Raw genomic sequence first — 26,824 nt, 5'->3', positions numbered from 1 at the left:
TTAGCGCCCCTCAAACAAGACTATGGCACCCAATAGGCACAACAGGTCGATGACATGCATGCCTTTCAATTCTGACCATCAAAGGATGCTGTGGAAATGGTGACACAATTGCTGTTTAACATCTAAAACCCCATTACACAGAGGCAGAATCCGTTCTGTGGAACTTCTGTGGTCATGAAATCACAGAGAATGCCACAGGATGCCGAAGAGCTGTGCAGCTGCTGCCAGGTCCTTACAAGTTGTGCTTGGTATTCGCTCACAAACCGCCACAATGTATGAAGCTGCACCTGAATACCGCAGAAGAGTTGTCATAGCCGGAGGACACTCATATATTGCACAAACACCTCACAGACCACCCCATGACCGGCCAGCGCTGCACAATAATCGGGGCTGTGTGTTCAGGGTTCTCTCCAGCGCTGTTGAGCACAGGGGGCCCCTATGCTGTGATTTGGATCCCCTACACTGTGATTTAACCAGCACTGGGGGGCACCAGGGGGTGCCAAAGTACTTGACTTGCCCAATATTGAGGAAGTTTAGCGCCACCTGGTGGCCCGCGCCATCAAGATCCCAATGATTTTTCAGTTGCATTTGATAGAGTAGGGCCTATATTTGTTGATAACATTGAAATGTTTTTGGGGTCTTGATGGCGCAGAGGGTTATGGGCTTTTAAATACAACCAATTTTGCAAAATGACCAGACTTTGAACACCCCCTATATTCAGTGTCATCGGTCCCCCAACCTAATATGTATATAAGATGAAAGAGTTTGCCTCCATAAATCATTTGATAGTTAACCTAGCTTGGGGACTTGATGGCGCTGAATGTTATACCGCTTGAAAGATGGGAATTTAATGAAATATCAGTTTTTGTGTATTTTTGCTTTGAACTTTGATGACCCCTGTCAAGGTCACCATTTGGTTTTCGGTTGAAAGTTTGGGAAAGTTAGGTTGAAAATTTGGGAAAGTTCATTTCTTGGTAGGTTCGATCTCTGAGCCATATTTCGTTGAAATCTGAGTCAGCTTGAATCACAGCCTGTCTAATCCTTAAAACAACTGGCTCTTAGCATGTAGATCATTTCTCTCTCTATGACGTCATGCTTTTAGACCAGGGGTGGGCAACGAGGGCCAAGACACTGCAGGTTTTCCAGGTGGGTTTTCTGATGAGCTTCTCCTCTGAACATAAACGCCTGATCGTCAATGAAATCACCTGCTGAGGTGACTGGTAGCAAGGAAAACCTGCAGTGTCTCCATGTGCCCTCCATGGCACAATTGCCCATCCCTGTTTTAGACCATGGCAAGCTGCTCAAAATCCAGCATATATGTCAAAAAATTTGGCAGATCTGTGGGGAAATGTGACGTCATCTGTCGCGCACCAACTCCACGGGAAACAACAACATCGCACAAGGGTCGTTGAAGTGGTTACACAGAAAGGTGTTTTTGCATCCCCTCTGTGGATCGGGCGTATTTTGAGCCGCATAACAGATGCACAACTGCTGCTGTCCTGTGTAACAGACCCCTGATCATCTATCTGCCACAACCAGGGGAAAAGATGGCATCCCTTTGGAGTCATCCAGCTGCTGGAATCCTCCAACCCTGAGACCCTGAATGCTGGATCACGTCCAGAGAAACTTGCCACTTGGCCAAAATGTTGCAGGCAACGTTCCTTGGCAGTGCAAGTGACACCAGTCATTTGAGTCTCCCTGAGTAAAGGTTCTCTGATACAAAGTCACTCCAGTTGGGTCCTCCGAAAAGGCTACGTATGGACCTGACTGTAAAACCAAAGTGCTCAGAGGTGCTGGAGAAAAATGTGTTACAACTGTCCCCAGTCTCCACTGAATTCTGCGTATAAACAAACACAGCAAATCAGCTGCATGGAGATTATGCAAAAGGCAGCAAACAGCCTTCAAGCCTGCTCGTGACTGTTTAAATATCTTACAGATACTGTGCCCTTCAAAAGTACTGCAACACTTGGTATTTCAAACATTTAAAAAATACATTTTTATTTCAAATACAAAAAATTAAAATATGTAAAAATTATCTTCCTTAAACTGTAACTGAAGGCAAATCTCTACATCTTTATATAAATTAATTAAAAAATTATAAAAGCCAAGATGATGGGTTGCATAAGTAATGGAAGGTTTTGGTATAATACCTGTAATTAATCAGTTTTATTGCTAGTTTTCTTCAGACAATTCAAGGGATGGATACATGAACATTTCTTGTCTTTCTTTCATGTCTTGGACTTTATTTACATCAGTTATGAAGAAATACAAACAGTATGGGACTCTATGGTAAATCTGTATGGAGTGGACCGTTCTCAAAAACTGAGTGACTGTGCAAGAAGGAGAAGAGTGAGGAAAGCCACCAAGACACACAGACAACCCAGAAGAAATTATAGGCTTCTGTTTCTGTGATTGGAGAAATTATGCATAGTGCATGTTTTGCATTTTGTATCCCCTGTTATACAGCTTCATGATGAAGTGGTACAGAGAAGTATTTTCTTTCACCAAAACATCAAATTTAGGGTGCATCAAACATGTACAACCCCAATTCCAATGAAGTTGGGACATTGTGTGAAATGTAAATAAAAACTTAATACAATGATTTGCAAATCCTCTTCAACCTATATTCAACTGAATACACCACAAAGACAATATATTTAATATTCAAGCTGATAAACTTTATTGTTTTGTGCAAATATTTGCTCATTTTGAAATGGATGCCTGAAACACATTTCAAAAAAGCTGGGACAGTGGCAACAAAAGACTGGGAAAGGCGATGAATGCTCAAAGAACAACTAACTGGAACACTCCACAGGTGAACAGGTTAATTGGAAACAGGTGAGTGTCATGATTGGGTATAAAAGGAGCATCCCCAAAAGGCTCAGCCGTTCACAAGCAAAGATGGGGTGAGGATCACCATTTTGTGAACAACTGCATGAAAAAAATAGTCCAACAGTTTAAGAACAATGTTGCTCAATGTTCAATTACAAGGAATTTAGGGATTCCATCATCTACAGTTCATAATATAATCAGAAGATTCCGAGAATCTGGAGAACTTTCTACACGTAAGCGGAAAGGCCGAAAACTAACATTGAATGCCGGTGACCTTCGATCCCTCAGGTGGCACTGCATTAAAAACGACATCATTGTGTAAAGGATCTTACCGCGTGGGCTCAGGAACACTTCAGAAAACCATTGGCAGTTAACACAGTTCATCGCTACATCTACAAGTGCAAGTTAAAACTCTACCATGCAAAGCGAAAGCCAAACATCAACAACATCCAGAAACGCTGCCGCCTTCTCTGGGCCCGAGCTCATTTGAAATGGACAGATGCAAAGTGGAAAAGTGTGCTGTGGTGTGATGAGTCCACATTTCAAATTACATTTTCCTGTATTTGAAATGGCAAACACATTAAAATGTGTGAAATACCAAGAGTTGCAATACTTTTGGGGAGCACTGTAACTCTGTACATATAGTTGAGTTATATAACTGGTAAGTAGCCAAAAAAAATGTGAGATATTTTATGCATTAAATCCCGCACAAGACATTAAAGGACGTGTTGAATGGATGCAACGTGTTTGCGGACATACCATTTTGACAGCACTGTCCAAGAGAAGAGTAAAGTTTCAGTCCTGGTGTTGGGTTTTCTCTGTCCCGTACTCTTTGTCCCTCTGCTGGTATGACAAGGCTAATTTTAAACTCTTCCTTTTTTGGTTTTCCACATGTCCAGCTCAGGTAAATAAATATGAACTTGCAGCCAGCTTAAGTAGTTCCGACAAATGAGACCACGTTTTTCTCATGGAACAAAATCTATCGTCAACAACCAAGAAGCTGTTGCAGAGGGAACCAATGGCACGGATGAACCGACACAAGGCCCCGCCCCCTATGTGGTTGGCGAGGAATGGGCAGCTCGGACTGGTGCGCTTCCATTCCTGCCTTTACGGTACGTGCAAATTTAAAGCGCAGGGAAAAACGTGTGGTCGGATTAAACAAACTTCCCCAAGTCAAGTAGAAAGACATTCAGAGATTCGAAGTTCAAGTTTGTCTCAATAAAGAAACGTTGTATAAAAACAAACAGCAATAGTTTCTAACTTCAGGAAGGCAGAACGAGCTACAACCTCATTTTTATTCAAATAAACCGTCCTCTGAGCGGCCTGAAGAGAGAGACTAATCCACTGGCGGAGTGGGGGCGTGTCAGCACAAATCATTCGGAGGCCATTATCTTAATTTATGGCAAGCTAAAAGTGGACGCTCTCGTTTTGGCCGAACGTCGAGCCAGTTTCTGGATATTCTGTGTTAGTAGGCGTCCGCAGCCAACGTCCTTCATGAATTCCTGCGCAAAAAGTAGTTCCCAGATAATTGTGATATATTCCTGTGAGATAATGAGTATATCTCATTTGAATTAATTCTAAAATTTACCAGTAATAAATTCATAACAATAACTGAAGTTTTAAGAGTGGCTGTAATAAATATGGGCAACTTCACGTGTTATCGCTCAAGCACATTGTAAACATTGACAGATGGAGTTTGATGTGGAAGAGTTCAGAAAGATACGATTGGAATGTTTTGATTGCCATTTACAGTTGGCAATGAAAGACTTGGGTGTTAACTTTGTGTTAAAGTCAGAACTAGAAGCGGCACTGAAAAAGATCTATTTGGGAAGAGACACATTCTGTATGTTGTTGCTCCAACAACGAGAGTGGCACACTGAGCGGGGTAGTGAAAGTAGTCCGGCGAGCTCAATCTATAGGCAAGCTATCCCACAATGCCAAAATAGCAGAAATGTCGCTCCAACAAGAGGGTCACACTGTGGATGGGTTTCGGCACATCTTAAACCGGCACGTCCGCTAGGTGGCGACTATGCTGTGGTCAAAGATGGCCGAAGTGTACCGAGTTTACAACTTTACAATTTACGAATGCAATGAAATCTTGTTTTAGAACAAAAATCTGCCTTCTTGAATTATTGCGTCGCAGAGGTTTAAATACAAGAAATCTGTAGATATTTTGAGGACAACAACAGGACGGCTGGGAGAACTCACCCAGTCTTCTCCGTCATCATGAAAGCAAATCTTGCACAAAACACCGTTCCTCCTGCAAGTAAGACTGCAGGCAATAAGTGTTATTATGAAATCACAGACACCTCCATCCTCCGAATGCTTTGCGGTGACATCGACACTCCGCCCGTGGATTAGTCTCTCCCGCTGACTTGTGAGACGAAGGCGTAGGGAGCATCTACAAAGAGCAAGAATGAAAAGAGACTTGAGAAAAAAAAAAATCCAATTACTTCATTGTTATCAGTTGTAGTGTCAAAATTAACTTCAAACATCAAAAATCCCCTACTGTTTATACTACAGCACTCAGGTTGGAAAAATGTAATTTTGCATCTTTTTAGAGATGTTTTCATTATTAAAATATTAAATGATGTCATTGTTAAAATGTGTAGTCTCAGCAAATTAAATTCAGCCATGAGGAGTCTTCTGCTGGTTATACTACAGCAGTGATTTTCAACCTTTTTTGAGCCGCGGCACCCTTTTTGTATTTACAAAATCCTGCGGCACACCACCAACCAAAATAATATTATAATGCTATTACCTCTGGTTTTGCGCAGAACCCAATTATCGCAAAAGAAAATCGATACAGAAAACACCGCATTTCGAAAATCCTCAAGCATTTTGCGCTCTGATCTCAAGTAGGGCTGTCACGATTACGAATTTCTGGAGACGATTAATTGTCAGACAAATAATTGCGATTGACGAATATATTGTCTATTTTTTTTCTTTTTTTTTTCCCCTTCTTTATATTCTACTATTGTAGTATAATTACACAACTCTGGAAGAACGTTTGGCTTCTGTGAGTGGAGAAACTGGGAATGGTGCAACATTTTTATTTTTATCTTCATTTTACATACAGTCCCAACTTTTTCTGATTTGTGGTTGTTTCTGTTGCATTTCTGAAATTGTTTCTCCTCATCAGTCACGTTTTGTGCTTAAACACTGCATTAAGCTCAAGATTGAACAAATAAATACCTTTGGAAAATAACAGCTATTAAAGTTCAGAGTTCTTACCTGCTTTTTGTGATCTCTGCGTCTGAACATTGTTTTTTTTTTTGTGGCTCAGTTCATTCATATATTCTCATTTTTTAAATATGTTTTTAAAGATATTTGACCATTTATTTCATCTCATGATCTCATAAATTCAGCATACGACGCGCACATGGTGTGAACAGGACGGTAACGGCAGAATCACACCTTTAGAGAAAGTTCAGAGAGAAGTAAAGGCAGCTTCATGTTTCCGTTTTGTTAACGTTCACTTGGGTTAAAATCCTCTCTCTGCTCCGTGCTCGCTGTGCACTGAACGTGTCGCGCCTGCATTCAGGAATCTCCCTCACCCACCCGCTCCCCTCCCTCCCTCACCCACCCCCTCCCTCACAGTCTGCAGCCTGTTAACTCTGCGTGCGCGCACACACAGGCACTGACACACACACCAACAGCTCTGCATTTTAGACGGCTTTTGAAGGAGACGGCACTGTTTTAATCGGCCGTCAGCCTCCTTGTTATTGTCCCGCCTTAAGACGAGAGCGAGGCTGCAGCACGCGAGGCTGAGTCGTTTTATGCTTTATGGATAAAATAAATAATTCATGGTAATCGCAAATATGAAAAACACCCACGGCACCCCTGACGATCGAACACGGCACCCTAGGGTGCCGCGGCACCCCGGTTGAGAATCACTGCGCTAATGAACAGAGTGTTATGAATGCTATATTCCATTTCTGTTAATAAACACCTCTAAATCCTACACACTGTAGCTTTAATTAGCGATCAGAAATATAAACACAAAAATAAAATCAGGTGAAATTATCTTATGGTTTTTCTCTTAATCATTTAATTTAACGTGACTCCCACAAAACACAGAAGTACTACTAATTAGATCAGGAAAGAAAGAAGATGTGACACTGGATGAACTAAAATATTTTGAGAATTAATAGGATTATTAAAACCTGTGTACAGAAATGATTTAGTGAAATAACAGTAAACTAAAATATGTAAAAATGCCCAACTGTGTAAATATTATTTAGGTAACAAGTAAATTTTTGCAGCAGTATGGAGGGCTTAACAAACAAGTCCAATAAAATGGACAAATCCTGGGTTATGTTTCTTTTTTCACTTTGCCAAATGGTCTTGCACATGCATCATGTGCATATTGTTTTATAACAGCTTATGTGCATGTGGCTTTTGTATGCAGGTGTTAAAGCTGTTTGTGGGGCAGGTAGCATTCATACTTGATTAAATTACAAAATTTGGTTAATAAAGAAAAACCAAAGAAAACCAAAAACACCATCAACAACAAGAAGAACAAATGAGTGATCATACAATCATACCGGATGTCAGGACAAGTCAGGTCTGGGAAGATACACCAATGTTGCATCTGACAACTTCCACCGCACCACAGAATCGCCCTCCATCCTGGACAGCAACCACCCAGCCAGACAACTTTCCCATTCCCACCAACTGAGAGTAAAATTCTTTCTATCTGGGTGCTTCTTGAGTATCTATTGATTCTGCAAAATGCCCACAAAATGCAGTAGAATAGCAGAACAAAATGTCAACCTTGCACAGACATGAGTTCAGGTTTATTTTAGATGCACCCAAAATGGTGCTATTTAATTATTAAGTGTGTGATGGAGGCTACAGCTCTCAGGAAGAAGCTGTTCCTCAGTCTGTTGGTTCATGTCTTGATGTTTATGAATCTTTGTGGCTGATAGGAAGGGGACAAACACTTTGTGGACTGGGTGGTTGGTGTCCTTGACTATGCTAGCCCTGCTACATAGACAGCTGGCATAAACTGTGTCCAAATCTGGGAGCTTGGTACCCACAATCTTCTGTGCAATTTAACTATCCAGGCCAAGTCTGTCTGGTTCTCCACAGTGCAGCTAGAGTACTACTGTACCACTGGCTTTTCTGAGTTTTCTCAAGAAGAAAAGTCTCTGCTGAGCTTTCTTCACTCAGCGAGAGGTGTTAACTGTCCACTGCAGGTCCTTTGTGATGTGGAGTTCCAACCCCGCCACTTCCTCTCAATTAATGTGGAGGGGGAGGTGTTGTTTTCCCGGCTCTCCTAAAGCCCAACAATTTCCTTTGTTTTGGATGTGTTCAAGGCAAAGATAGAAGAAGTTCTTATTCAACGTGGGTAGCCAATGAAAACACTTATTTCCAGAAAAGCCCACGGCACGTGTCTGTCATGCCTCCATGGCACATCTGTTCAAACTGGCATCACAGGCATCCCAATCCAATATGCAAAAAGTTACGCCACTGCCTGCTGTCAAGGTTGCTGAACACCACTGTGCCATATGTTGTACCTTCTCTCTGTAGTGGGTCTCATCATCTCCTGTTATCAGTCCCACTTTATTGGTGTCATCTGTAAATGTAACTATAGTGCTGAGGAGTGGATGGGTGTGCAATCATGAGTGAACAGAGTGAAAAGGGCTGTGCTGAGGACATAGTCCTGTGGTACTCCTGTATTCAGGGCAAAAGCAGAGAGTGGTGGTATATATATATATATATATATATATATATATATATATATATATATATATATATATATATATATATATACAAGGTCTATTAGATAATAAACCGACCCTGTTATTTTTTTTTTAACTATATGGATTTGAATGACGTGCGATTACACCAATCATGCTTGAACCCTCGTGCGCATGCATGAGTTTTTTCACGCGTGTCGGTGACGTCATTTCCCTGTGGGCAGGCCTTGAGTAAGATGTGGTCCCGCCCTCTCGGCTGAATTCCTTTGTTTCACACGCTGCTCGAGACGGCGCGCGTTGCTTTATCAACATTTTTTCTGGACCTGTGAGGAATATCCGAGTGGACACTATTCGAGAAATTAAGCTAGTTTTCGGTGAAAAGTTTAATGGCTGATGAGAGATTATGGGGTGTTTCTGTCGGTGTAAGGACTTCCCACAGAGCAGGACGTCGTGCAGCGCTTCCAGGCGCCATCGTCGGCCTGTTTCGACCTGAAAACATCCTAATTTAAGGCTTAATTCACCCAGGACGTCGTGAGAGAACAGAGAAGATTCAGAAGAGGCCGGCATGAGGACTTTATGCGGACATTCCACTGTTTAAAGACATTTTTTAATGAAAGACGTGCGCGCAAATTCGCCGAATCGTTTCCGTGATGACTCGGCAAATCTGTGTGCGCCGCGACAGGAAAAACACCTCCGTGTTGAAAACCATTTGTAAAATGGTTTAAGCGCCTTGGGGCAACTGTTTGTTGTGATTTGGCGCTATATAAAAAAATTGATTGATTGATTGAAAATTCAGGCGGCTTTTGATGGCTTTCAACAAGTGAGTAACTGAGAAATTGTTTAACAGCTTGGGCATGTTCCAACTTGCCCGTTAAGGTTTCCAACGGAGGTGTTTTTCCTGTCGCGACCCCCCGCGGTCGGGTCCGGTCCGACATGCGACTCTGCCCGCACGTTCTTTCATTACAAAATGTCCGTTAACAATGGAATGTACGAATAAACTCCTCATGCCGACTTCTTCTGAAAGTTCTCTGTTCTCTGACGACTTCCTGGGTCAACAGAGCCTGAAATGTGGAAGTTTTCAACTTGAAACGGTGAGACGCTGCCGCCTCGAAGCGCAGATCGCCGTCAGGCGTCGTGGGCTGTCCTTACGGCAACACTACCAGACCAAAATCTCTCATCATCTCTTAAAATTTTTACCGAAAACCAGCTGAATTTATCGAATGGTGTCCACTCAGTTGTGCCTTACAGTTTTGAAAAAATTTTGATCAAACAAAGCAGCAGTCTCTGAGCCATTCCTAAACAATGAAAAAACGATGAGAGGGTGGGCCACTCCTCACTCAAAGACTGCCCACAGGCGAATGACGTAACCGACAGGCGTGAAAAAAACTCTCTCATGCCCACGAGGGTTCAAGCATGTCTGATGTAATCACACGTGATTCAAATCCATATGGTTTTTGAAAAAAATAATAAGGTCGGATACTTTTCTAATAGACCTCGTATATATATATATATATATATATATATATATATATATATATGGAAAAAAACTGTAAACATTTAAGGTTCTCTTGGTGTTTTGCATGGATTTGGTGCAACATTTTTCCTAAGTGCTGTAGTACAGTGATTCTCAACCGGGTGCCGCGGCACCCTAGGGTGCCGTGTTCGATCGTCAGGGGTGCCGTGGGTATTTTTCATATTCGCGATTACCATGAATTATTTATTTTATCCATAAAGCATAAAACGACTCAGCCTCGCGTGCTGCAGCCTCGCTCTCGTCTTAAGGCGGGACAATAACAAGGAGGCTGACGGCCGATTAAAACAGTGCCGTCTCCTTCAAAAGCCGTCTAAAATGCAGAGCTGTTGGTGTGTGTGTCAGTGCCTGTGTGCGCGCGCGCGGAGTTAACAAGCTGCAGACTGCGAGGGAGGGGGTGGGTGAGGGAGATTCCTGAATGCAGGCGCAACACGTTCAGTGCACAGCGAGCACGGAGCAGAGAGAGGATTTTAACCCAAGTGAACGTTAACAAAACGGAAACATGAAGCTGCCTTTACTTCTCTCTGAACTTTCTCTAAAGGTGTGATTCTGCCGTTACCGTCCTGTTCACACCATGTGCGCGTCGTATGCTGAATTTATGAGATCATGAGATGAAATAAATGGTCAAATATCTTTAAAAACATATTTAAAAAATGAGAATATATGAATGAACTGAGCCACAAAAAAAAAAAACAATGTTCAGACGCAGAGGTAAGAACTCTGAACTTTAACAGCTGTTATTTTCCAAAGGTATTTATTTGTTCAATCTTGAGCTTAATGCAGTGTTTAAGCACAAAACGTGACTGATGAGGAGAAACAATTTCAGAAATGCAACAGAAACAACCACAAATCAGAAAAAGTTGGGACTGTATGTAAAATGAAGATAAAAATAAAAATGTTGCACCATTCCCAGTTTCTCCACTCACAGAAGCCAAACGTTCTTCCAGAGTTGTGTAATTATACTACAATAGTAGAATATAAAGAAGGGAAAAAAAGAAAAAAAATAGACAATATATTCGTCAATCACAATTATTTGTCTGACAATTAATCGTCTCCAGAAATTCGTAATCGTGACAGCCCTACTTGAGATCAGAGCGCAAAATGCTTGAGGATTTTCGAAATGCGGTGTTTTCTGTATCGATTTTCTATTGCGATAATTGGGTTCTGCGCAAAACCAGAGGAAATAGCATTATAATATTATTTTGGTTGGTGGTGTGCCGCAGGATTTTGTAAATACAAAAAGGGTGCCGCGGCTCAAAAAAGGTTGAAAATCACTGCATTAGCAGAAAATTACATGTGGCAACAAATCAGTGTGGTTTCATAAGCTTAGAATGAACCCATTCATATCTACATGGTAGTGGCCACCCCATGGAGGCCGCCATGCTGATACAGTCACCTGAAAAGGACATACTTACTCTGTCTTTTACATTTTGCAGCGGGGATGGCAGATTGAAGAAAAATATGTGGAATCAGTGGTTGCTCCCCTAGACACTGTCTACTGGTTGCTAGTGCAGGCTAAACAAGTTTAAAGACCATCATTTTTGTGAAATCAAGGATCACACATATTGATTATCACAAGAGAAGACAAGGGAGCATGAACCCCCCTCACCAAAGATGCAAAAATGTGAAGGGAAACAAAATCTTACTGGCAATGACATAATGCAATTTGCAACCTCAACATGAGATGACACTATATCTCACATACTGCAGCTTTAAATAAATAGATGTGGAGATATTGTAATTCATTTTAGCAGAAGTGACTTTTAATGAATGAGCGTTTGTACACAGTCTGTAAATGAGTCATTCATTTTCATCTTCTCCTGTGCAGCAGCTTTATTGGCCTTTGAAAAGTGTCCTAACAAATTTGTTAGGATGTGTTATATTTTATTTAAATCATTCACTCACTCATCTTCAACCACTTATCCAGGATCGGGTCGTGGGATTTATTTAAATGTTTAACTTAAAATGATCATTATTCTCATTTATAATAAACAAATCTCTGGCCTTTGTCTTGGCTGAAGCTCAAATGAAACTTGGCTTCACTTAATTTGTGCAGATGATGGGTTTGAGGAAGAGTGTGTTACTTTTGTGGAATGCATGCAGCTCACAAAAACCCTTTGGCGGAAGCTGCAGGTAAGTGCTGAGAGAAACACCGACCGCGAGGAAGGAGAAGCTGCAGTGCAAGAATGGAACTGAGGCTTTGTAGTCAGAGGAGAGTCAAACAGAGAGATTAACTGAAAGAGAAAAGTCAGACTTGTTTTTCTTGTTCTTCATATCTCAGGAATGCGGGATGTGGTGGAGGTGGACAGCTCAGCTCATTGCACATACAGCTCAGCGTGAGAATCGTTCTCTTGATTTTGGATTTAAAAACCACACTCAAAGGTACTGTTATATTTTCAGACTGTTAACTTAGTGTGTGTGTGTGTGTGTGCATATGTCACTGTGTGAGAGAGATATGCCTATCATATGGAGAACAGCTGTCTTGTTTCACTAAGAATTTTCTATCTGTGAATTTCATCTAAGAAAGAATTAGAATGTTAGTATCTAACCTCATACGGGACTCTGGACTAACTGCTTTTGAGCATTTAAAAAATTTGTCACATGATGCAATTTTGACGGTTTCAGGAAACTGAGGAGGAGGAAGAAGAACGACAGGACAAGAAAGGTTGAAAAACCTGCAAGTAAAATGCTACTTTATGATTGAAGGGCACCAGCAAACTTTTCGATTTACAGTGCCCTCCAAAATTATTGATACACCTGGTATTTCACACATTTTATACAAAACAAAACATAATAATAATAATAATAATAATAATGCAAAAAATAATATTTCTAAAATCATCATCTGATACCAGTTCTCTACAACTTCATATGAAATAATTAAACATATAAAAGCCAAGATGATGGGCTGTATAAGCAATAGAACACATTGGTATAATACCTGTAAATAATGAGTTTTATTGCCAGTTTTCTTCAGACAAGTCAGGGGATGCATACATGAACATTTCCAAGTTATTGATTATGTCTTGGACTTTATTTACTTCAATTATGAGGAAAGAATTCTCTTTAAAAAAGACTTGAAAGTTCAGCTATGATTTACTAGAAGATACATCTGAGATGGAAGCCTTTGATGTTTTGGTGAAAGAAAATACTCATCTACACCACTTCATCAGGAAGCTGTATAACCGGGGATACAAAATGCAAAACATGGCCTATGCACAATCTGTCCAATCACAGCTGCAGAAGCCTATAACATCTCCTGGGTTGTCTGGGTGTCTTGGTGGCTTTCCTCACTCTTCTCCTTCTTGCACAGTCAGTCAGCTTTTGAGTAACTATCTACTCTACTCAACTTTACCATAAATTTACCATAAAGTCCCATATTTCTTCATAATTGATGTAAATAAAGTCCAAGACATAACCAGTGACTTGGAAATGTTCATGTATCCATCACCTGACTTGTCTGAAGAAAACTGGCAACAAAACTGATTATTTACAGGTATTATATCCAAGTGTTCCATTACTTATGCAACCATCATGGCTTTTATATTTTAAATTAATTTATATAAAGTTGAAGAAGATTATTTTAGATTTTTTTTTTTTGTATTTTTTGTAATTGTTTTTTTTTTTTTTTTTTTTTGTATTTGAAATGGTATAAATAAATTAAAATATGTGAAATACCAAGTGTTCCAATACTTTTGGAGGGCACTGTAGCTGGTGTAGTTTCCCTGTCAAGATTTACTCTTGGCTGAACACCATGCCCCTTGCCACAGTGGTTTTTCCTGTAGTGTATATGTCATTCACATGCATGCGAACATGCACATGCTTAACCAGAAAGTTCAGTTGTCTCAACAGCAGCTTCTGGAATGTGGCAATATCAAGGCCTCATTCAATAGATTACACATCCTAAGATGTAAAACAACAGGAGTGCCTTGAGAGCACAATATCCCCTGCTGGCAAATGCTTTGGTACAAGTGCTTGCTACATTCTGATAGCAACTCAAGGAATTGTACCACGTTTCAAGAAGATCCTCCTAAAAATGTGAGAGAAGTTGATTTCAGAATGCAGGCACCACCTCATGAAATTGGCAGTGTCTGGGTTTGTTAATCAAGGGCCCTAACTCTGACAAAAAGTGTCTTGTACAATATTACAATATGCATATCAACCTATAACAATTGTACAAAGTTGCATGAAATTCCTACTAAAAATGTGACAGAGGTTGATTTCACAATGCAGACACCCAAACATGAAACTGATGAAGTCTAACTTTGTTAATCATAACTCTGGTAAAATGAGTCCAACTGGAACAATATGAAAATATGGTTATTTTCAATCTGTCAATTCAATTTCAATTTATTTCATTTGTATAGTGTCAAATCACAACAGAGCTGCCTCAAGGAGATCCACACAAGTAAGGTCTAACCTTACCAAGCCCTAGCACACAGGCAACAGTGGTAAGGAAAAACTCCCTCTGATTATATTGAGGAAGAAGCCTCAAGCAGACCAGACTCAGAGGGGTGACCCACTGCTTAAGCCATTTTAACATTTACAAAGTTTGTTCAAAATTTTACAAAGGTGAAGAAACAGAAAACAGGAAATCAAAACAACACAACATAACAAAGAAGATGCATTTGATGAGAAGTCCATGCAGGCGTTTATGCCACAGGCAGGGGTCATCCAGCATTCATCATGCTGTCAGTGGGCCTGTTCCTGCGGTAACGTCCATTCCAAACGCAGATTGCAGTGTGCTGCATCAACTTCAGGAATGGCATCTTGTGGTCAGTCCAGCTCACCCTGTGGTCTGTAGCCTCCAATCCTGCAATCCTATGCGATGTTATCCGTACCTCTGTCAGAGAGAAAAAGAGCAGAATCAGTCGGACGGAAAAAACTATACCTAAGGTATAATTCATCAGCAGTGAATCGACAGAAAAGCAGCTTCATCATCAGACCCAGAATTTAGATGAAGTTGAGGCCGAGATCCGTTCTGTTGCTAAGAAAATGAATTTAAAATGATAAGAAGCATAGTAACATAGTATGCCAGTATGCTAGCCATATGAAAGGGAGAATAGATGTATCTTAAGTCTGGACTCGAAATTTTCTACAGAATCTGACTGTTTTATTGATGCAGGGAGATCATTCCACAAAACAGGAGAATAAGAGAAGGTTCTCTGGCCCGCAGACTTTTTATTCACCCTAGGGTCACAAAGTAGTCCTGCACCCTGAGAACACAGAGCCCAGGCCGGTACGTAGGGTTTGACTAGGTCAGTTAAGTAGGGAGGTGTTAGTCCGTGAATAATTGTATAAGTTAATAGCAGAACTTTAAAATCTGAGCTCACAGAGACAGGAAGCCAGTGAAGAGACACCAAAATGGGTAAAACATGGTTGAACTTTTTACTTCCTGTCAAGAGTCTGGCAGCAGCATTTTGAACCAGTTGGAGACCCCTAATGCTGGACTTGTTGTGAAAAGTGTAATGACACGGACCCACAACAGGGGGCGTAAATGAACGGTCAATGGAAATAAGAAGTAACACTTTTAATGTTGTGAAATGTGCACAACGGATACAGATACAATTCAATACTACAGTCAATTAGAAAGTTGGTGTCGTGTGAGCGGGCTCGAGGATAGGAGACGCCTGTCCAGAGAAGAGTCGGGACCCACATGATTTCCACCGCTAACGGATCTGGAACACACCGGAGCCTCCAAGTCCCGAGTCACCAGGTGGCCACCGTCTCCAGCTGTCAGATTGGGTACTGCTGGCAGGAAGTAGAAAACAGTCAAGAGTGGGAGCACACACCCAGTAAACAGTCAGCAGAGTTCTTCTTCGGGAGGAGAAAACACCGCCACCTCCTGTTCTCAACTCAGAGTTCGTGCAGAATCCAATGTCACACTAATTAATGCAGGAGTGAGGAGCGGGAACGCCAACTCCTCTCGACTTCCACAAACTCAGCCTCAAGCTGCGAGTGTACAAAGGATACGTCTACAAACTCAGAATCACAGGTTAACAGCTTTCCGAGCTTAGAAGCAAAATAAGTTACAACTGTAAGCTTAGCTGATCAAACATGTGCATAAGGCACCAAAACGGCTGAGAGTTTTACCTGAATAATGCAGACGATTTCTCGGCAGGGGTGTGGTGTCTTCTCCAGGCTTTTATGGATGGCATGATGAGGTGATGAGTGACAGCTGTCAGAGGTCCTGGAGCTCCTGGCGGGGAACTGCGCCCTCTGGTGCCTGAAGCCCATCTACAGGCAGGGCGCCCTCTGGTGTTGGGCCAGCAGTACCTCCTCTTCAGGTGGCCCACACAACAGGACCCCCCCCTCAACGGGCGCCTGTCATTGGTAGAAATCGGCCAGGAGGGCCGGGTCCAGGTTGAAGCTCCGCTTCACCCAGGAGCGTTCTTCGGGTCTGTACCCCTCCCAGTCCACCAGATATTGGAACCCCCGGCCCCATCGACGGACATCCAGAAGCCTGCGGACGGTCCACGCAGGCTCTCCATTGATGATCCGGGCAGGAGGCGGCGCTGGTCCGGGAGTGCAGAGGTTGGAGGAGTGACATGGTTTTATCCGAGACACGTGGAAGACTAGATGTATCTGCAGTGAAGCTGGCAGCCTCAGCTTCACTGCGGCTGGACTGAGGACTTTGGTGATAGGGAAAGGTCTGATGTATCTGTCCTTCAGTTGGGAGTCCACCTGCAGAGGGATGTCCTTAGTTGACAGCCAAACCTCCTGCCCGGGCTGCTATGCAGGGGCCGAAGTACGCTGGCGGTCTGCATGGCCCTTAGCCCTCGTCCGGGCTGTCAGAAGGGCAGAGCGGACAGTGCGCCACACCCGATGGCATCTTCTGAGGTGGGCCTGGACTGAGGGGACCTCGACCTCTCCCCCTACGGCTGGAAACAATGGGGGCTGGTACCCCAAACACGCCTCAAAGGGGGAGAGGCCGGTCGCAGATGAGACCTGACTGTTGTGGGCGTATTCGATCCAGGCCAGGTGTTGACTCCAGGCCGTTGGGTATGCGGAGGTGACACACCGCAGGGCCTGCTCCAGATCTTGGTTCGTCTGCTCTGCCTGTCCATTGGTCTGAGGGTGGTACCCGGACGAGAGGCTCACGGTGGCCCCCAGTTCCCTACAGAAACTCCTCCAGACTTGCGAGGAGAACTGGGGACCACGATCCGAGACTACGTTCGTGGGGATACCATGCAGATGCACGACATGGTGGACCAGGAGGTCTGCAGTCTCCTGGGACGTCAGGAGCTTCGGGAGGGCCACAAAGTAGGCCGCCTTGGAGAACCGGTCCACTATCGTCAGGATGGTCGTCATACCCTGGGACGCAGGGAGACCCGTGACGAAGTCCAGGCCTATGTGGGAACAGGGGCGACGAGGCACCGGCAGCGGCTGGAGGAGTCCTTGGGCCTTCTTATGTTCTGCCTTGCCCCTGGCACAGGTGGTGCAGGCCTGGACATACTCCCGGATGTCGGTCTCCATCGACGCCCACCAGAAGCGCTGCCGGACCACTGCCACGGTTCTTCGCACCCCTGGGTGACAGGAGAGCTTTGAACCGTGACAGAAGTCCAAGACCGCAGCCCTGGCCTCTTGTGGGACGTACAGCCGGTTCTTCGGTCCATCTCCAGGGTCCAGGTGTCGTGTCAGGGCCTCCCAGACGGTCTTCTCCACGTCCCAGGTGAGGGTTGCGACGACAGTGAACTCGGGGATGATGGTGTCCGGTGGATCTGACAGCTCTGGCTTGACTTCCTCTTCATGCACCCGGGACAGTGCATTGGACCGTTGGTTTTTAGTCCTGGGGCGATACATGATCTGGAAGTCAAACCGACCAAAGAACAGTGACCAATGGGCTTGCCTGGGGTTCAGACGCTTGGCGGTCCGGATGTATTCCAGGTTCCGATGGTCCGTGAAAACCGTGAAGGGAACCATGGCTCCCTCCAGAAGGTGTCTCCACTCCTCAAGAGCCTCTTTCACCGCCAGAAGTTCCCGATTGCCGACGTCATAGTTCCTCTCAGTCGGGGTCAACCTGCGGGAATAGTAGGCACAAGGATGGAGTACCTTATCGGACTCCCCACTCTGGGACAGCACGGCTCCTATCCCTGAGTCAGAGGCATCCACTTCAACAATAAACTGGCGATCAGAGTCAGGCTGCACCAGAACTGGTGCAGTCGAGAAACTACGTTTCAACTCCTTAAACGCGGCTTCGCACTGATCCGACCAGGTGAAGGGGACTTTAGTGGAGGTCAGGGCTGTCAGGGGGCTAACAACCTGACTGTAGCCCTTAATGAACCTCCGATAGAAATTTGCAAAACCGAGGAACTGTTTCAGCTTCCTACGGCTTGTTGGTTGGGGCCAATCTCTCACCGCCGCAGCCTTGGCCGGATCAGGGGCGACGGAGTTGGAGGAGATTATGAACCCCGGTGGAACTCACACTTCTCGCCCTTCACAAACAGCCGGTTCTCCAACAACTGCTGCAGGACCTGACGTACATGCTTAACATGGGTCTCAGGATCCGGGGAGAAGATGAGAATATCGTCCAGATATACGAAGACGAACCGATGCAGGAAGTCCTGCAAGACATCATTAACCAAGGCTTGGAACGTCGCGGGCGCATTGGTGAGACCGAACTGCATGACCAGGTACTCAAAATGACCTAAGGGGGTGTTAAATGCCATCTTCCACTCGTCTCCCTTCTGGATCCGAACCAGGTGATACGCATTTCTAAGATCCAACTTTGTGAAAATTTGGGCTCCATGCAAGGGCGTGAACACCGAATCCAGCAGAGGTAACGGGTATCGGTTGCGAACCGTGTGTTGGGGAAAGTGTAGTGACAGGGACCCACAACAAGGGGCGCAAATGAACGGTCAATAGATGAGCCAAAAGGTAACAATTTAATGTTGTGAATGTGCACAACGATTATACAGACAATCACAGAATCTGATAGCAGTCAATACACCAAGGTGACATGTGGGCAGGCTCGAGGATAGAAGACGTCTGTCCTGAGAAGAGCCGGGACCACACGATTTCCACCGCCACAGAACCTGGTGAATACTGGAGCCGCCAAGTCCCGAATTCCCAGGTGATCACCGTCCCCGACTGTCGGATCTGGTACTGCTGGCGAGGAGCACAAACAGTGAGATGTGGGTGTGTGCACACCCAGTAACAAAAACAGTCAGAAGGTGGAAAGTCACCTCCACCTCTAATCACACACTCGTGCAGCTCCTGTTACACCACTTATCTGGTTTGGGTGTGAAGCGAAGCTGTCGCTGTTCACACCAAACGCCAATCCAGCAGATAAGGCACACCACAGGAAAGCGGCTGCAAAAAGAGTTCAGACTATGACAGTTTTAGATACAGCAGAGAATATTACCTTCACAGGTAGATGATATCTCGGCAACGAGGTGGAGATGACGTCCGGTCTTTATGGAGTGAGATGATGTAGTGTAGATGGGTGACAGCTGTCAAGAGATAATGAGTGACAGTTGTCACCCCCGGCTGTGTCCGTGGCGGCAGCGCCCTCTCATGCCTGAAGCCCGCACTTCAGGCAGGGCGCCCTCTGGTGGTGGGCCAGCAGTACCTCCTCTTCTGGCGGCCCACACAACACCGTGATCTCGTTCAGCCCTCTGTAATCGATGCATGGACGGAGTCCGCCGTCCTTCTTACCCACAAAAAAGAAACCAGCCCCCATCGGGGATGTGGAGTTCCGGATCAACCCGGCAGCCAAAGAGTCCCGGATGTAGGTCTCCATAAATTCGCATTGCGGACATGAGAGGTTGTACAACCTGCTGAACGGGTACTCAGCGCCCGGTACCAAATCTATGGCACAATCGTACGGACGGTGCGGGGGCAGCGTGAGTGCCAGATCCTTGCTGAAGACGTCAGCAAGATCATGGTACTCAGCTGGCACCGCTGCGAGATTGGGGGGGACTTGAACCTCCTCTTTGGCTAGTACACTGGGTGGAACCGAGGATCCTAAACATTCCCGGTGGCATGTTTCGCTCCACTGCGTTACAACCCCAGATGGCCAATCAATCTGGGGATTGTGTTTTACCATCCAGGGATAACCTAAAATCACCCGGGAGGTAGAAGGTGTTACATAAAACACGATCTCCCTGTGATTCCCAGACACAACCAATGTCAATGGCTGTGTCTGGTGTGTGATTAATGGGAGAAGGGTGCCATCTAGTGCCCGAATCGACAAAGGTGACGGTAAGGCCACCAGAGTGAGCCCTACCTCCCTAGCCCATCTGCTGTCCAGCAGATTCCCCTCCGACCCCGTGTCCACCAGTGCTGGGGCGTGAAGGGTGAGATCCCCACTCAGGATCATAACTGGGATTCGTGCAGATTTGCAGGATTTCCCCTCGTGAGTGTTATGGCCCACCCTTAGCCCAGTCTCTAAGGGCGGGCGTTGTAGTTTGACCGTTTTGGGGCAATTTCTCTGTATATGCTCACTCGAGCCACAGAAAAAACACTCCCCGCGGGCCAGCCTCCGTTGTCTGTTTTCTGATTTTACTTTAGCCCTGCTCATGTCCATAGCTTCGTCAGCAGGGGGAGCTGTCGCCTCACGGAGGGCTCTGGCAGTGGAGCGGGGGGACGACGACATCCGTTCGGACCCGGAAGGAAGAGGGACGGCTCGTGCCCGGCCACGCCCCTCGCCTCGCTCCCGGCGATGTTCTTCTAGTAGGTTGTCTAACCGTATAACTAGATCGACAAGCCCATCGAAATCCCGCGGCTCATCCTTCGCCAGCAAATGCTCCTTCAGGACCGGAGACAGTCCGTTTACGAAGGTGGCGCGGAGCGCAACGTTATTCCAGCCGGACCTCGCTGCCGCGATGCGGAAGTCGACTGCATATTCGGCTGCACTCCGACGCCCCTGTCTCATCGACAGTAGCACGTTCGAAGCGGTCTCGCCTCTATTGGGGTGATCAAATACTTGTTTGAACTCCCACACAAACCCAGTGTATGTAGTTAGGAGCCGTGAGTTCTGCTCCCAAAGCGCCGTAGCCCAGGTGCGTGCCTCTCCTCGAAGCAGATTTACCACATAAGCCACCCTGCTAGCGTCAGACGCGTACATAACCGGATGTTGTGAAAAGACGAGCGAACACTGCGTTAAAAAGTCAGCGCACGTCTCGACACAGCCTCTGTATGGCTCAGGAGGGCTTATGTATGCTTCAGGGGACGGGGGGGGGGGGGGTTTCATTGAACGGCCACTAGAATATCTGTATCAGGCACTCGGGCAGCAGGAGGAGGTGCTGCAGCAGCGCCCTGCGCGTGCGCTTCCACCTGGGCGGTGAGAGCCTCCATCCTCCGATTGAGGATAAAGTTCTGCTCGGTTACCAAGTCCAACCGAGCAGTGAAAGCGGTTAGGATTTGCTGCAGCTCACCTAGTACGCCTCCTGCTGGCCCCCGTGCAGCCTGCGTTTCCATTGGTGGTTCACTCGATGGTTGACGCCCCTCAGGATCCATGACGATGGCCGAGAAATCCTGTTGTGAAAAGTGTAATGACACGGACCCACAACAGGGGGCATAAATGAACGGTCAATGGAAATAAGAAGTAACACTTTTAATGTTGTGAAATGTGCACAACGGATACAGATACAATTCAATACTACAGTCAATTAGAAAGTTGGTGTCGTGTGGGCGGGCTCGAGGATAGGAGACGCCTGTCCAGAGAAGAGTCGGGACCCACACGATTTCCACCGCCAATGGATCTGGAACACACCGGAGCCGCCAAGTCCCGAGTCACCAGGTGGCCACCGTCTCCAGCTGTCAGATCGGGTACTGCTGGCAGGAAGCAGAAAACAGTCAAGAGTGGATGTGTGAGCACATACCCAGTAAACAGTCAGCAGAGTTCTTCTTCGGGAGGAGAAAACACTTCCAGCTCCTGTTCTCAACTCAGAGTTCGTGCAGAATCCAATGTCACACTAATTAATGCAGGAGTGAGGAGCGGGAACGCCAACTCCTCTCGACTTCCACAAACTCAGCCTCAAGCTGCGAGTGTACAAAGGATACGTCTACAAACTCAGAATCACAGGTTAACAGCTTTCCGAGCTTAGAAGCAAAATACGTTGCAACTGTAAGCTTAGCTGATCAGACATGTGCATAAGGCACCAAAACAGCTGAGAGTTTTACCTGAATAATGCAGACGATTTCTCGGCAGGGGTGTGATGTCTTCTCCAGGCTTTTATGGATGGCATGATGAGGTGATGAGTGACAGCTGTCAGAGCTCCTGGTGGCGAACTGCGCCCTCTGGTGCCTGAAGCCCGTCTACAGGTAGGGCGCCCTCTGGTGTTGGGCCAGCAGTACCTCCTCTTCGGGCGGCCCACACAACAGGACTGCGGTAAACCAGAAAATAGAACATTGCAGTAGTCCAATCTAGAAGAGACCAACGCATGAATCAGGGTCTCAGCATCAGCCATAGACAGGATGGGACGAATCTTTGCTATATTTTTATATTTTGCAAGTGGAAGAAAGCAGTCCTAGTAATATCTCTAATATTTAGGTCATGGTCCTATAACAAAGACTTGTACCAAGTTTCACGAAATTCCTCCTAAATGTGAGAGGAGTTGATTTCAGAACGCTTATACCATTTTGGGAAGGACAGAGAGACAGACTGGCACACAGACAGGGGGATGGAAGTTGCCACGATATAATCCCCCTGCAGGCTTTTGGCCATAGGGGGATAATAAAAAGGGAAGAAATGCCATGTCTGTACAACCGTTAATTCGATGAAGTTGCACAGGTTATTGCGCAGGTCATTTTTTTTGGTTCTCATCACACTTGCTTCACACTTGGCCACAAACCTGCTCAGTGCACATCGGAGGTCACTTCCTCACGAAACCAACAGAACTGCATCATCTGCAAAAAAACAAACAAACAAACAAACAAACAAAAAAAAAAAAAGCAGAGATGCAGCTCTGAACTCCCCAAACTGGACAACCTCCAGTCCCTGACTATGTATTATATCCTGTCCACGAACACCACAGACAGGACTGATGACAAGAAGCAGTCCTAGGGGAGTCCAACACCTGAATCTAGTCCATCCCTGGTGGGTAGAGGAGTTTTTTTTTTAACTCCATCAGTGACTTCTACTAGGGTGATGGCACCAGATCCACCTGAGTCTTTCTCCCCTTGCTTCTCAATGGAGGGTTGTGGAGATCTTCAAAGTGTTCTTTCCGCTGCCTGCTTGTTTTAATTTATGTGTAAAATGTGTTTCTGTTGTGTTTCAAACAGATGTCACATCTTGCAATGATCCCGAGGAAGTCTTCAGGTGTTCAAGTCACAAAACCTGCTGGAGGTCGACCTCCTCCTGGTAGTCGACTTCTCTACAGCCATTCTACGAAAGGTACCATGCTTAAAACATTCTTACCTCCACCTATTGTGTTTTACTTGCTTTATGACATTCATTAGTAAAATAAAAATAAACTAGGATGGCAACAACGTCACCTTACGTGTTTGACAAAGAATTTGCAAAGTTCATTCTTTGTAATTCACTGATATGTGAGGACTTGACACTCGATCAGTTCTGTCAAAATTTTAACAATTTTATCCGTGAATAACACACAGCCCTCTCTTCATGTTTAAACCATATGGGCCCTGAATTGTTCAACAACTTGTAGGCTGTTCTGTTATTTGTACTTTTTTTTTACTATGTACAACTGCTAAATGCACAGTTTTTTTTTGTTTCTATGTAGTGTTTAGAGACTGAAAAGTAGTGTTTTTAATCTTGATCGACTTGGGGCACGATTTGACAACATCGTTCAATTTTGAGCACAGACTGAACTGTTTGGAGGTGAAAGTTTGAAGAATCTGGGGTTTTGTGAATGTAACTTGAAAATTGGGTTTTGTGTTCACAGTTTAGAGAAAAGGAGAGCAGCTTTGGAGAAATGTGTCTTAGCAATTGAGAAAATCTGTAAGTGGGTTTAGAAAATGGATGGATACTCTTCAAATTATTTTCTTCAAACATGAACAAATGGACACAGGACCAAAAACAATACCTGTGCATGTGCTACAAATGTGTGGGATAATGAACATTTTTAGTACAACTTAAAAAAATATGGTGTTTAATATAAATACTAAAATAAAATCTCAGATAAAAACATAAAACACATAACAAATTTCAAAATTACCTACAATGAAAACAAAGAAATCATCACTCTTGCTCTGTTTTTACTTACTTATTTATTTATTTGTATCCAAGTTACTGAGGACTATCCAATTCATAGAATTTTTGGGGGGGTTTGCAAACACTAAACGTGAGGCCTTGTTGATGCTCCATGCACATTGTTATTGCAACATGCACAAATTAGTCCTAACATGCTTCATGGGACATGCTTGTGTTATGTACTCTAAAGTGTGCACTCTCAGCATTTAAAGAAGTAATAAAGGAGCTGCTCACACAGCATGAATGCACCATGTGCCACTGATTGACCAAACATGTAGACTCGTGAGGGAAGCCGCCAAGACATGGTGGCTTCCCTCACTTTGAAACAGTTACAGGCTTCATTGTGATTGGAAAGATGGTGTATACAACTTTTGCTGCTGCTTTACCCATCTCAGCATCGTGGTGAAGAGGTGCAATCAAAGCCAATGTTGAAAAGAAAATTTTTAATTTTTCTGGACATTTTATCCTGAATGCTACTGTCTTTGTTGTTTTTCTCCTCAGAGAATGGTGCCAGAGGGAAATCAAAATCTACACCTTCATTAAACGCTGGCATAGAGGTGGTAGGTATTATGCTTGACGAGATGATTCAGGTATTATTACCCGAGGCCATCAAATATGGCCATTGGATATTGCAAAGGCTTTGCACCCATTCGTCTGTCCGTGCTCAGCATAAGTCCAGTCCTTTTACTGCCAGAGTCTTCAAATTTAAAGGGAACATTCTTGAGACATAGACCTTGGATAAGTTCAAAGTTGGCTAACCTTTACCTATTTTAAGAGGTATTTTAAGAGGTTAAAAAGACACATTCTGTTTCAATGTGTTTGGTTTTGTTTTTGAGTGGCGGCGGAGTGAACTCAGCCACATGGGGTGTGCAGCCAGTACATTCTGACTGCCGGTCCCAAGCCCGGATAAATGAGGAGGGTTGCGTCAGGAAGGGCATCTGGCGTAAAACAAGCCAACCCAACTATGCAGACTCAGAATCGAATTCCCATACCGGATCAGTCGCGGCCCGGGTTAACAACGTCTGCCACCGATGCTATTGCCCAACAGGGTGCCGGTGGAAATTGGGCTACTGCTGGGCGAAGACGACGAAGAAGAGGAGGAAAACGTTGCCACGAACAGCGGGAGAAGAAGAAAACTAGAAGGGTGGAAATGAGAGTGGGGACTTTGAATGTTGGTAGTATGACTGGTAAAGGGAGAGAGCTGGCTGATATGATGGAGAGGAGAAAGGTAGACATATTGTGTGTGCAAGAGACCAAGTGGAAGGGAAGTAAGAGCAGGAGCATCGGCGGTGGGTACAAATTGTTGTAACATGGTGATGACAGGAAGAGAAATGGTGTTGGGGTCATTTTTAAGGAAGAGTATGTTAAAAGTGTGTTGGAGGTTAAGCGAGTGTCTGACAGGGTGATGAGTGTGAAGTTGGAAATTGAAGGGGTGATGATGAATATCATCAGTGCATATGCCCCACAGGTAGGTTGTGAGATGAAGGAGAAAGAAGATTTCTGGAGTGTGTTAGATGAGGTGGTGGAGAGTGTGCCCAAGCATGAAAGAGTGGTGGTAGGAGCAGACTTCAATGGGCATGTTGAAGGGAACACAGGTGATGAGGAAGTAATGGGTAGATATGGTATCAAGGATAGGAATGGGGAAGGACAGATGGTAGTTGATTTTGCAAAAAGGATGGAAATGGCTGTGGTGAATACCTACTTTAAGAAAAGGGAGGAGCACAGCGTAACATATAAGAGTGGAGGAAGGTGCACACAGGTGGACTACATTCTTTATAGGAGATGCAAACTAAAAGAAATCACAGACTGTAAGGTGGTAGCAGGAGAGAGTGTCACTAGACAGCATAGGATGGTTGTTTGTAGGATGACTTTAGAGGTAAAGAAGAAGAGAGTGAGAGCTCAACAAAGGATCAGATGGTGGAAGCTGAAGGAGGAAGACTGTTGTGTGAAATTTAGCGAGCAGGTGAGAGAAGCACTAGTTGGAGGGGAAGCAATTTTGGACAACTGGAAAAGTACTGCAGATGTGGTGAGGGAGACAGCTAGGGCAGTACTGGGTATTCTCCTACCGTGGTCCGGCTCTTTGGAATGATCTACCTGCTGTTATTCGGCAGTCTGACACGGTGGAGATTTTTAAATCAAGACTGAAGACCCACTGTTTTAGACTGTCTTATCATTAATTTTTTAATCTGTTTGTGTTTGCTTTGCAATTTCTTTTTATTCTACTGTGTTTTATCTTTTAACTGTGCTTTTCTTGCTTTTAATTTTGAATTTAGATTAATTTGTGTTGTTGCATAAGCATAAGGAGAAAGAGGTTGGCGAAAACGTTTTGGGATAGTCAGAGAGATGAAGAAAGTAGACAGGAGTACAAGGAGATGCGGCGTAAGGCAAGAAGAGAAGTGGCAAAAGCAAAGGAAAAGGCATATTGCGAGCTGTACAAGAAGTTGAATAGTAAGGAAGGAGAAAAGGACTTGTACCGAATGGCCAGACAAAGGGACAGAGCTGGAAAGGATGTGCAGCAGGTTAGGGTGGTAAAAGATGCACATGGTAATGTGACAAGTGAGGAGTGTGTGCTTTGAAGGTGGAGGGAATATTTTGAAG

General features: G+C 44.6%; 2 protein-coding genes across 4 annotated transcripts in view; one reads left to right on the top strand and one right to left on the bottom strand.

Annotated features, from left to right (window-relative positions):
• The window catches only part of slc6a16a (solute carrier family 6 member 16a), a 35,715-nt gene extending 31,895 nt beyond the window's left edge, over window positions 1-3,820 (bottom strand). Inside the window, exon 1 of the mRNA XM_034191020.1 lies at window positions 3,592-3,820. Coding sequence (XP_034046911.1) covers window positions 3,592-3,594 — 3 coding nt within the window. The 5' untranslated portion in view covers window positions 3,595-3,820. The remainder of the gene's footprint in view (window positions 1-3,591) is intronic.
• Window positions 3,821-12,205: 8,385 nt separating this feature from the next.
• Window positions 12,206-26,824, top strand: part of eps8l1a (eps8 like 1a) — a 28,424-nt gene continuing 13,805 nt past the window's right edge. Inside the window, exons 1-4 of one of the 3 annotated variants that reach the window (XM_034191066.1) lie at window positions 12,206-12,450; window positions 12,694-12,733; window positions 23,296-23,407; window positions 24,728-24,786. In XM_034191066.1, coding sequence (XP_034046957.1) covers window positions 12,359-12,450; window positions 12,694-12,733; window positions 23,296-23,407; window positions 24,728-24,786 — 303 coding nt within the window. In that variant the 5' untranslated portion in view covers window positions 12,206-12,358. The remainder of the gene's footprint in view (window positions 12,451-12,693; window positions 12,734-23,295; window positions 23,408-24,727; window positions 24,787-26,824) is intronic. The other 2 variants (XM_034191065.1, XM_034191067.1) reach the window with 2 other exon arrangements.

This window comes from Thalassophryne amazonica, chromosome 16 (genome assembly GCF_902500255.1).
Source record: "Thalassophryne amazonica chromosome 16, fThaAma1.1, whole genome shotgun sequence".
NCBI classification, from domain to species: domain Eukaryota; kingdom Metazoa; phylum Chordata; class Actinopteri; order Batrachoidiformes; family Batrachoididae; genus Thalassophryne; species Thalassophryne amazonica.
This window is presented reverse-complemented; position numbering and strand designations above follow the sequence as displayed.